Consider the following 12,512-nt stretch of genomic DNA (forward strand, 5'->3'; position numbering starts at 1 on the left):
TTCATCATTTAAATACGAACTGTTGATACAAGTCTAGTGTGACAAAATGTCTATTAACTGCAGACCGGAAAAATACTCAATATTTAAAGGTGTCCCCTAAATGAGCTGGAAAGTGTGAAATACATACAGAAAACTGATAGTTGCAGAACAGTGTTCCTGATAGTTTCTCTTCATGTTTAAATTACTCTGTGGTGGATACTGCCAGGGTAAAAATATTTTAAGTCTGTCCTCGTGCATATATTTGAGTTAACTAAACTTCCTTGGGACAGCCACCTTTGCTCATTTGAAGACAGATATTTAAGCCTCCTGAGACCCAAGAGCCCTTTAGGCAGCAAATTTCAACTCAAATCTTTGAAAATAGTCTGTGTAAAACCATTGCTTAGCCAAAATAGTGATTTCTTTTCTCATAATTTAAATACAAGCCCGCTGTACTATGTAGTTAATTTTGCCAGCAATAAAGTGAAGCAGCAAGGATTTGGTTCATGTTGTTAAGTTTTAAATGACTGCATCTGGTTCTGCATAAAGTATTGTGAAGCCCATATGCTGACCAAGGTCTTGGATGGTCTTCACATGAGTACCTTTTTAAAATTGTTTGTTTCTTTGTTTTGGTTTGGGTGTTAGTGTTTTGGGTTTTTTGGGTTTGTTTTTTTTTTGGTATCATAAGGTATTTTGAAACATTGTTTTTTCTGTCTCAGTATGGACTGATCTGCCCAATTCTACAACTGACTAAAAGGCTGTGAGTGTTCCTCTCTGTCTTTTGTGGTAGATATACACCTGATCTAACTATTTGGTTAACATTTCTAGTATACATGGATGAAATTCCTCTGGGGACAGAAGCTTGCAGTAGAAGTCGTCCAGAAATTTGTATTTGCTTGAACTTCTAATGCCAGCGTAATTAGAGACCACACAGAAAGCTTAGAACAACACCCACACAGCTCCCCCCCTCAAAACTTCTAAAGCATGCTATCTCTTCCCTCCTAGGGAGAGAAAGAATATAAATATTCAAGTAGAAGTGTAGAACAGCTGTGACCAAAGCTGAAAATCCTTGTTGTCAGCAGATAGTTACATAATTATGTCATACCATTTAGAACTTTTCTATATGTGATGGTGGTTTGAAAAATATTGAACACTGATCTCAAGAAAAAATCATGTAGTTGTTTTAGTATTATGATTTTTACTAGGTTGTGTATAAGACACAAGGATTCTAAGACTAGCAAAAGTTCATAGCTTCTTGACTTAATAGAAGAATATGTTAGTAAGGCAATGACTTGTATAACTCATGCTTCTGCATGAGTTGTTCAAGCTTCACTATGACTCAATCTGAGGCACCACTGAAATGTTATCCCTCATGAACTTTGTGTTTCAGTCTAATGGGCTGCTGTATACATGCTACTTCCACAACTTTCATGTTCACAGAAGGTGCACTTTAACTATCTCATAATTATGGGAACGCTTAATAAATTTATTAAATGTAAAGAAGCCTCAGTTTCCATTTAAATCTCTAACTTGATGGCTTACAAGGCATCAGATGAAAAATACACTTAGGCCAACAAAGCTAAACAATCTATTAGTTAAAATTCTGTGAATAGGACTTATCTTCTCTAATTTTATGTGTGTGAATTAAACATTTCAGACTGAGATACACTTCCTGATCGGCTTTTATAATCAGTGGAGAGAAACAAACAGCTCTATGGAATGCTTTTCTCAATCATTATGTTAGAAAACTTGTCTCATTGTTCTGGTTCTCTTCCCATTGACTCTAAAGCTATTTGACTTGTGCCCTTGCTGCAGCAGTTGTGCAAGATTTTAGACTGATAACATGAAATATCCTGAAAGTTGCTATAACACAGTGCTTAAGTTTGCATTTTTAAACTGTATCTTACCTACAATTCTGAATGTAAAAGGAATGTCAGGAAAACTGCTGGAAGCTGTGGTGAATGCGGTAGATTCTTTTATGGCAGTAATAGACATAAGGTTTAGTCTCTTTAATAAAAGTGTGCACTAATAAGTGCACTCTTTGAAGAAAAAACGATTTCTAGTGAGACCTTCAAGCCTGAGTAATTTAGGTTGAAAGTTACATTTTCCAGACTAAGCTGGTGTTTCCTGAGCCTTCTGGTGAAGAATTTTGATGAAAAAGATTTCTCCAGTAAAGTCAGTTTTAGGGAATAATGTGATTCTCAAATTTTTTTTTTTCCATCAAAGTATTCTAAAGCAGCAAGTATAATGAGTTAATGAGTACAATTATTCTTTTTCCCATGATTTATGTAGATATAAACCAATACGCCGACGAGTGATTTGGCTGATCGGACAGTGGATTTCTGTGAAATTCAAATCAGACTTGAGACCTGTATTATATGAGACAATTTGTAACTTGCTTCAAGATCAGGACTTAGTGGTAGGTATAAATAACTAATGTTTTGGATTAGTTATTTGTTCTGTAAACACAGGTGAAACCAGTACCATAGCTTTTGTGAACTTCCTTGATAATTGCATAACATCAGTCTGTATTTTTTTGTAAAAAGAAAGTTGTGAAGTGTCCTGAGATAAATAACTTCTAAGGAAATGAGTACTTTGTTTAAATAAAATAGGGTTATTCTGTGAATATGATAAATGGCATTGACTGTTGAGTACAGTTCTCTGGTTTTAAGCTACTGTTTCAGTTTTACCAGCAAATGAGGTTGAGTTGAGAAGCTGGTTTTACCATTTTCTTTGTGCTTTTATTTTTAAACAAGCAGGCATAGCAGCCAACAAATAAGCCTAATTAGTTTGTGAATTGCGTGTTAGTAACTGGCAGTCATAACAGCGTTTTCTGTGTTTCCAGACAGCTTTAGCAAACCAGGACATAATTCTGCATTGATGTTGTAACTGTTTTCACTTCATGCTATCTGATCATCTACCAGGGAAGACCATTCTGACTTAAGTTTATTTGTTTCTGTGCTTTCTGGGTGAGAGCAAGCCATGACATAATTCCAAATTAAACTCCTCTACTATGGAAGCTGTTTATCGCAGGCTAGGTATCTTCTTGTTTAGTTCTTTCTTGACCTTCACAGAGGTTTTACCTGAGTAGTTTCTCCAGGTTGTATAATAAAGTATCCTAAAATGAAAGCAAATGAAAATGTTTGAGGTGAACTAACTGCATTTCTTACAGGATGATAAAACACACAGAATAATTTGATCACCACAATAGCAACTAATTTGATACTGTCATATATTACGTTGATAATCAATATGTTTAATGGCCATATGCATGATGCTTCATAACTGTTGTGAATATTTTTACAGTTTTCATGGAGGAATATGTGATTTGTGTCAAGTAAAGAGTTAAGTTTAGTGAATTTCGTTTGGAAGATCGTTTTCAAGGGGCTCAATTTGACCTTTTATTAGACAAATCATGGATAAAGGTGGCCTTGCTTGGCTCTGCCTTAGAATGTGTGTGTCAGATAAGTATGTTGGAGTTCTGCGGCGTTCTGTGAGAAAGATGCTTTTACTCTCTGATCCTTTTTTTTTTTTTTCCCTCTCCTGAGCACTTCCGAACATTCTGGGGGCTCATTATCATGTCCTGCCTTCTATTTAACATAAGTCTGTTTATGTAAATGAGATAGCTATATAAGAAGGAGAGAAAAGCTATTGCTTTGCTGTATTTTCTGTCCCTTTTTCTCAGCCCAGCGCGCTGTTTTCTTTGTTTGTCCTTATTCTTAGTAAAACTTGAAAAGACACTTTTGGTTAGTTCATTTACTACAATGACTTTGCCTTTCAGGTCCGTATTGAGACAGCTACAACACTGAAGCTAAATATCCTTTCATTGGCAAATATATTTGATTAGCTCTTAATTCAGAGTGATTGGAGAATTAAGAATTCTAAACTTGATGCCAGGTCTTCACATTGTAATTTCATGTATCCATGGAATATTTGCTTATGTGAGTCTTGTAGTCTTCTGTAATCTGTATTATTTTTCCTTAATTATTGTTTACCTGTAGATGACTTTGAGTTCAGAACTGACCAGTTCTTACCGGTAAGAAAGTGTATGTGTTTATTCTGATGAACAGATAGATCCATAGAGGAAAGAAGGGAAAATGAATTTTCCAAATTTCATTTTAAGGCAAGGAAAAAAACTTTCTAGCATTGTCTTTAGTGATGTCTACTCAGTGTCTGGACTTAAAGCAGTTGAGACATGTGTTTGTGGGGAGTGGTGCAGCTGAGGTCAAGTTACATACTCTGTAACTTTGGTAGGCTTAGCCGTTGGGTCATCCCTGCTCTTCACTGCTCAGCTTGTCACTCATCTGGAGCTTAATTTTCACACTGAGATGTTCAGCCATGACAGGCAGTGGTGCTGGGAACAAAGCCTTATCCCCTGCACAAAGATTTGTGTGTGCACAGGGTCTGAGCAGTGCTAGGACACATCTGCATGGAAAAGTTTGGATGCCCCCTCTCTGCTGATGTTCAGAGCCAGCTGTGACAAGGCCTTGAGCAACCTGGCTTAGTAGAAGAAGGTGTCCCTGCCTGTGGCAGGGATATTGGAACTAGGTGATCTTCAAGGTCCCTTCCAGCCCGAGCCATTCTATAATACTGTGTGGTGACAGATGCTAAGTTTCTTCAGACTAAGACACTATAAATGCTGTCTTTATCAAACATGTCTCCACACCAGTGTGATTTTCCAGTATGCCTGTTTCACACAAATATTAAATATACAAAACACTGCTTTAAAAATAAAGACTTTCTTGGTCTGCTATATTTGTTTTCTTTGTAGAGGTCATTACTATTGGCATTATGTAAACAATGAAATATTAACCGTAACTAGATTTATTTGATCACTCAAATTCAGCAGGTGGTTTTTCTTCTCTACTTAATACGACTTTCATGTTACTTTCAAATCTCTTGAACAAACAAAAATGCAGAATGCATCTGCACTGTATGTACTGGAATTGCTGAAGATACCTTTTTCAGTTCAAAATATAAATTTTATCTACCAAACCAAAAGCTTGAAGACCATACCTTTGCTTTGACTCTAACAAAATGCTGTTTCTGGAGAGAGCCTTCAGCTTTATAGCATTTTATCTGTGAAGTCATGTTTACGCTTACCAGAACATAAAAATTGTGTATGTTTGTGTTTGGACTATTATGCAAGAGCCTATTTGGATTTATTTTTTTCTTATTTAGGCAGTGATTAGCTAGTGTTCATTTTTCCAAATGAAAAAGTAATGTTTCAAAGTTAAGTATTTTCTTAAGTATCTTTCAAAATTCATAGGTCTCCTAGAATTGGAACTTACAGGAAAATCACCAATTCTTGTCAGCAGTTGTCTTTTGATGTCTAACCTGTAGCTATTTATTTTTCTTTTAGTATCTGGAATCCATGTTTACACTGCTCTTCCAGCTACTTCAGGAAGTAACGCAATGCGACACCAAAATGCACGTTCTTCATGTTCTATCTTGTGTTATTGAAAGAGTCAACATGCAGGTATTTTTTTAATGGATTTGATTGTTAACTTTGTACTTAACACAGAGGAGGTCTTGCTGTTGTTGGTTTGAACAAAAAGTAGCAGAAAAATGTCATTTGTTAATATACTGGTAATTGTTACAGTAGATGCCTGCATTATTTGCATTACTTGGTTCTCTTCACTTTTCAGTTTTTACTTACCTTTTGTGTAAAATATGATTGCATAGTTGGTGCTGCTTACTAATAATACGTATTTACTATGTTTTCTGCACTGACTCATACTTTGGAGTACAGAAAGACTTTCATGTATAGCGTTTCTTGCAATTTTCTTTTCTAAATTGTAAGTTACTCTGTTTAATCTGAACTAATATTTTATTAAATCTTGCATATTAAAAGAGACATTTTTGAGGACAAAATGCTTCATACTCCTAGGAACAGTGCAATTAAATTGGTAATCTCATTGGTACTGATATCCATCATAATTGCCTATATAGCACACAAACTGTATAAGAGGCTTCGAATTCACATTTTTAATTTTCAGTACTTTCTTCTTAGATTGTATTCTTTTGCTAATTCAGGAAGAAATTGAAGGAATTTTGCATAATTGAAACAAAAGAATGATTGACTGCTTTTGTCTTGTTTCTTTGGTGATATTACAGTATTAGGAACAGAGATAATTGATGGTTTTGATGTTATCTGCTCTTGCTACAAATAATCCTGTCTGAGAGCCAAATAAAAATTTTGTCCCTAGTAAGAAAAGTCAACATGGAAGCAGGTGTCCATGCATTTTGGATCAACTAGAGAAGCAGCATTAAAAAAAAAAAAAGAAATGAAAAGCCCCCAACAAAACATAATAAGAAAGAACCTTTGTATCTAGTTAGGTTAATTCCTAATTAAATACTTCAGAAGACAAGTGGATTAATTTTTTAGTATTGTAGAGCACCACAGAACAAATTTATGTTGGGACAAACCTCTGGAGGTTACATAGTCCAATCCTTGTTCAGACGATGAAGTATAGATAACTTCAAAGGTTTTTCGGTGTGGTGGTGTTTGGTTTTTTTTAATTTTGTTTTGGTTGGTTTTGTGTTTTTTGGTTTTTTTTGTTAACTGACCCTGTTTATGGTCCTCTTAATGCCATTATTTAGGAGTCCTATTTAAGTGAGGAACATAGGAAAATACCTCTGGCTATCAAATCAAATATATTTTTTTGTGTTCTGTTTACTACTTAAGCCTGATTGCCATGCAAAAATATTACCATAAATAATCTTTTCAAGCTACTGTTCAAACAGAAGTTACTTCGGTCAGACTGTGAAGATGGTATTTTAGGAATATGAAAGTCAAATAAATTAAAGCAAACTCAGTATTTTTACTGTGACAAAGGCAGCTCTTATGCTTGGAATAAATGAGTGGCTTTATTTCACACATTAATAAATAAATTTGTGTTCTGAATTTCAGATACAACCATATGTAGGATGTTTGGTTCAGTATTTACCACTCCTTTGGAAACAGAGTGAGGAGCACAATATGTTACGATGTGCCATTCTAACCACCCTAATCCATCTTGTCCAGGTATTGTCAGTGACTCCTTCAGTTCTTTTTAGATATGCCTACATATTCCATATGTGTGTGCATGTGTGTATATATTGGCAAATTGAAGGTATATATGGGTGTTCTAGGCTATTTCAAAATGCTTATCAGTCTTAAAACAAAGACACTATTGTCGTGTAGTAGAGGTTATGTTAGTAGCTCCTATTTTTAGTATCTGTTTTATTAGAATTATCAGAATTATTAAAGCATCTCTGAGCCAGGAACTGCAGTTCATGACTGCAGCTTATAACCACAGTGATAGTAATAGTCAGAACAGAAGTGATTCTCAGATCATAGATTTTCTTCAGTTTTTGTGGTTTGTTTTTTTTTTTTTTTAATGACTTTGTGTGGTAAGGAACTTTTCCTTCCCAGAATATATCTTGCATTTAGCAGTATTTGGTTTCGTTTTCCCATTGTTTATTTAGCTAAATTTGTTTAGTTCACTTAGTGTCTCATTATTCTGAAAAGTAAAGAAATACAGGTAGATCATGTCCCACATTTTCGTGTACAAATGAAAATAAATATTGGTCAACTATGTTGACCAATGTTGTGTCTAAATGGAGGTTGCTAGTAATTCGTAGTCAGAATTTTGACATTTTAGAATCATTTAGGTTGGAAAAGACTTCTAAGATTACTGAGTCCGACCCTTAACCTAATACTGATAAGTCTACCACTAAACCATGGACCACATCTACATGTCTTTTGAATACCTTCAGGGATGGTGACTCTATCACTTCCCTGGGCAGCCTATTTCAACACTTGACAACCCTTTCAGAAAAGTAGCTTTTTCCTGATTTCCAGTCTAAACTTTCCCTGGTGCAATTTGAGTCCATTTCCTCTTGTCCTGTTGCTTCTTATCTGGGGGAAGAGAACGGCACCTACCTCAATACAACCTCCTTTCAGGTAGTTGTAGAGAGAATAAAGTCTCCCCTCAGCCTTCTCGTCTCCAGACAAAATAATCCCAGTTCTCTCACCTGCTCCTCTGGGCACACTACCGGCCCATTTTCAGTTTGTTCTCTGTCAACACCCTGTAGGTGGGGAGCACTTGTGACTGGCTGTCAATTTTGACCACCACTCTTTGGGCCCAGCAAATCAGCCCTTTTATTTATCCAGTTTAAGTGTGCACCTATCCAAGCCTTGAACAGCCAGTTTCTCTAAGAGAATGCTGTGGGAGACCGTCATATGCTTTATTAAAAGTCCAAGTAAACAACATCTACAGTCTTGCCCTCATCCATTAAGTAGGTCATCTTGTGACCTATGATCAGGTTAGTTAAGCAGGACCTGCCCTTCATGAACATGTGATGACTGGCCTGGTGACCTGATTGTCCTGTATCTGCTGTGAGATGGCACTCAAGCTGCTTGGGTGGTTTTGATTCTTGCTGGTAACTTGATGTCTCTTCCCTGTTTTTTTTATACATAAATTTCCTAATAATTTTAGAGGCTTCCTGTAGTACCTTGGCAGGGAATTTTGAAAGCCTACAGAAATTAGTAGCTGCTTGCTTTATCCAGAAATAAGTAAAACTGACAGAATTTCTGGTCAGTGAAGGAAGACATCGTGGTGTAGCTAAATAATCCTTGAACTTGAAGTATCCAGAAGTAACCATGCTTTGGCAGTAAAAATACAAATAAAATGTACTGTGTTCCTGAGAAAAGATTAACTAATAAACCAATGCATGGCTATGTTGCCGTATTGCTTGCAGAATCTGTGCTATTAAGCACTTACTTGATTTGAACTATTATGCCATTCCACCTTCTCCAACTACATCCAAAGATGTACAGGGACAATAAAAGGTCAAGAGATTCTCTCCTAGGATGTAGGGCTGTGCCCATACAGGAACAGAATGAATATGCAGGCTATCTTGAACTTGTGTGAATGCATGCTTAACAGGATAGTACTGTAGAAGTTAACAGTGGAAAGAAAGTGGAAAGGGAATTACTGTACATAACAATCAAAGGAAAAGATAGGGTTCTTTTAAAAGAGGAGTTAGTTCAAACAGGGCAAAAATATATTTTCGTGTGGCTTATGGAGCATTTAAAAACCAAATCACTGTCACCAGTCTGAGTGTCTTTATGTAGCAATGAAAACCTTTCTCCTGATACTTGAAATATATCAGAAGATTTAGTATGCATTAAGATCCAACTAGTAATTGTTTTCTTGATCTGCAAAACATTTTATTCAGCATTTAGTCATTTAGTGTTTGTTTGAGGTGTGACTTTTCACAGAAAGAGAATGACCAGTGAATGTTTCTAGGAATTTGTATTGTTTATCATTTTTTCCTACGGACCATTGATAAGCTGCTTGTTTATAAAAAGGTTTAATAATTTTTGGAAGACACTTTGAGAGGAAGCTCAGGAGTACCGAACTATATTGTTGTATGAAATGAATGCAACTTCAACCTTCAATTTTTTGAATGTTGTTTACGGCATGCAAATAAAACAACATCACAGATGTTTTTCAGTGCTATTCTTGAAATTATTTGGAATTTGTGAAGTATTTTATATTTTTTTTTGTTCACTTTTATAGGGACTGGGAGCAGACAGCAAAAATCTCTATCCTTTTCTACTTCCAGTTATTCAGCTAAGTACAGACGTTTCTCAGCCTCCACATGTGTATCTTCTGGAAGACGGTTTAGAGTTGTGGTAAGAATGTTCTTTAACAGTTTCAAATTTTTAAAATTTTAGTTTTGTACCCTCAGGAGAAAAAAAATTAAATTTCAGCTTTATTAAAATTTTTTTATGTTCTTGTTGTACTGACATCATCTGTATGACACCTTTTCTCAGAAGCGTTCAAGTTGGGAAGTTAATGAAAGAAATACAGTTAAAAGTAACTGAGTAGATAATCTGTTTTCAGGCAACTGATAGTGAGGTACCAATCTGCTGTGATGATGAACAGCAAGGAAAAGTCTAGACTCACTGTAATTTGTATCCTCAGCTAACAATCTGATGTGCTTGACTTTGGGAGAACAATGACTGAGTGATTCTTAGAGCTGGTTGATAGAGATCTTGAGTTTACAAGGATAAAATGTAGAAGTTAACTTTCCAGATCTCAAGATACTTGGCAACTGAACATAGAAAAAGAGGTGGCACTGTGATCAATTTGCTGTGAGGTGAATTTCGTTTCCTAGTGCAGCTGAAAGTTTAGGAGGAGGAAACTGTTACCTGGACATTTAACCTATGAATGATCTGTTCTGCATGCAGCAAACTAAGGTTTATAATGCCATTGGCAACTTGAAGTGCAATATCTTCACAAAATTTGACAGGGAGCTTTTTAATGAATCAGTTCAGAAATTATGTATCTTCTTAGTAATATTGGTCTTGAGTTTCTTATTCTACTTGTGCAGAAGAATGATGTCTTAAGATGTCCTAGAACACCAGAGGAATCTGGATGAAGATGGTAGAGACAGTGGGACTGTAATGGCTTATTGAACCAAAAGCAGGAGAACAGCTGAGATACTCTGCATGACCAGAAATGTTATTTAAATGCAGTAATCTCACACCTAAGCTATCATAACAAACTGCAATATTTTTCTGTGGTTTTAAATATCAATTTAATTTATAGCTACTGTTTTCAAACCTTGGGGATTTTTAATTGTTGCAAACAATGGTGAGCATAGTTATGCTTTTATATATGGTAATCAATGCATCATTGCAGACCTCAAGAAAATAAAAAGTAAATTTTTAAGCTGGTTGTCATTACAGCTGCTCCTTCGAAATGTAAAGCACTACATGTATTGTCCTTTCACCATGAATAATCCCCTCTATCCACTTTCTCTGAGTTCACAAATTGAGTCCTTGAACATTCTCCTTGCTACATTTTGGAGGTTATGTTGTCTTCAAAAAGACAGTAACATGTTTTTCCTTCTTCTACCTTAGCAAGACCTGTGCTTATACTAATCGGTGTGTTTTAAGGACTATTGCAGCACTTTAAAGTCATTGCAAGTAATTGTTACATGCTATTTAAGGATGTTATATATGGTTACTGGAAATGACAGTGTTTTACATCTGTCAGAATGATTGCTCAAAGCTTTTCATAGAAATATTTTGCTTAATCTGTTACTAGGTTAGTGACGTTGGAGAATAGTCCATGTCTTACACCAGAGCTCCTGAGAATATTTCAGAACATGTCTGCCCTTCTTGGTAAGCCTTTTCTTAATGAAATTTCTGGGTTTTCTTGTTCTGCTTTTGTTTTTCTTGCATGAAGAAATGCTACTGTGGCTATAAGACCTAAGAGGACTTCCAAAATTTTAACTATTGAAAATCAAAGAACAAACTTTTCTTGTTTGACTTTCCTACCTTTATTTATTATGTATTTGCCCTAGTTCAGGTTTGTATTCTTTTCTTTTTATGAAGCTGATTGTACACAGAAGTTAAGACAAATGTCAGCTCATCATTTTAGAGATTTTTTTTTTTTTTTAAGAAGTTCCTGAAATTTAACACCAAATGTGCTGAATTTTAATGATTTTTTTATTTGGTGGAATACATGTCTGTTCTGCTTATTACTAGAATGATGATTTCTAGTCTGAAGAGTTGAAGTTTCCACTATTAGCTTTTCTGATACTCAGTTAATAACTACATGGGATGTTTTCAGGCTACCTAAGTATGTCTATAAGTGTATTGGTCGAGCATGACTGAAACGGAAAGCAATAGTTTTGCCTGAATTGTTGCCAAATAGGAACTTACTGATGAGAAGTAAGATTCAGTGCTTAGGAAATAATGATATTTGGCAAGCTTTTTGCTTTGTAAGTAAAGGGAGTATAAACATTTTGTGGTTTATTTCTATTACATAAATATGTCTATGTGTAATGAAATCTTTAGCTGTGCTTTTGTATGTTGTGGAGCTAATACAGCAAATTAATTTTTTTTACAGGAATCATGGAGTGCTTTAGGTTGGAACATTTTAAAGGTCATCTAGTCCAACTCCCCTCCACAGTGAGCAGGGACATCTTCAAATAGATAGGTTGCTCAGAGCCCTATCCAACTTGGTCGTGAATATTTCTAAGGATGGGGCTTCTACTAATCTTGGTAACCTGTTCCAGTGTTTCACTACCCTCAGTGTAAAAAAATTCTTCCTTGTATCTAGTCTGAATCTACCTTCTTTTAGTTTAAAACCATTAGCCCTTTTCCTGTTGCAACAGGCCTTGCTAAAAAGAATGTATCTATCTTTCCTACAAAGCTCAATTTGTACTACTGAAAGTCCTGCAGGTCCCACTGCAGCATTCTCTTCTCCAGGCTGAACAGTCCAATTCTCTCAGCCTGTCCTCAGAAAAGAGCTGTTCCAGCCCTCAATTCAATTTTGTGGCACTCATCTGGATCCATTCCAGCAGGTCCATGTACTTGTGCTGAGGGCCCTAGAGCTGGATGCCATACTCCAGATGAGGTCTTAGTAGAGCAAAGCATAGCAACAGTCACCTCTCTCAACCTGCTAGCCACACTTCTTCTTGATGCAGCCCAAGATACAGTTGGCCCCATGGGCTTCAAGGGCACTTTGCTG

General features: G+C 35.9%; 1 protein-coding gene across 1 annotated transcript in view; it reads left to right on the forward strand.

Annotated features, from left to right (window-relative positions):
- IPO11 (importin 11) overlaps positions 1-12,512 on the forward strand; it is a 94,122-nt gene that overhangs the window by 32,298 nt on the left and 49,312 nt on the right. The window contains exons 15-21 of the mRNA XM_054397354.1: positions 2,269-2,395; positions 3,758-3,791; positions 3,972-4,012; positions 5,339-5,455; positions 6,890-7,003; positions 9,546-9,661; positions 11,082-11,158. Of these exons, the coding sequence (XP_054253329.1) occupies positions 2,269-2,395; positions 3,758-3,791; positions 3,972-4,012; positions 5,339-5,455; positions 6,890-7,003; positions 9,546-9,661; positions 11,082-11,158 (626 nt within the window). The remainder of the gene's footprint in view (positions 1-2,268; positions 2,396-3,757; positions 3,792-3,971; positions 4,013-5,338; positions 5,456-6,889; positions 7,004-9,545; positions 9,662-11,081; positions 11,159-12,512) is intronic.

Source organism: Indicator indicator, chromosome Z (genome assembly GCF_027791375.1).
Source record: "Indicator indicator isolate 239-I01 chromosome Z, UM_Iind_1.1, whole genome shotgun sequence".
Taxonomy (NCBI): domain Eukaryota; kingdom Metazoa; phylum Chordata; class Aves; order Piciformes; family Indicatoridae; genus Indicator; species Indicator indicator.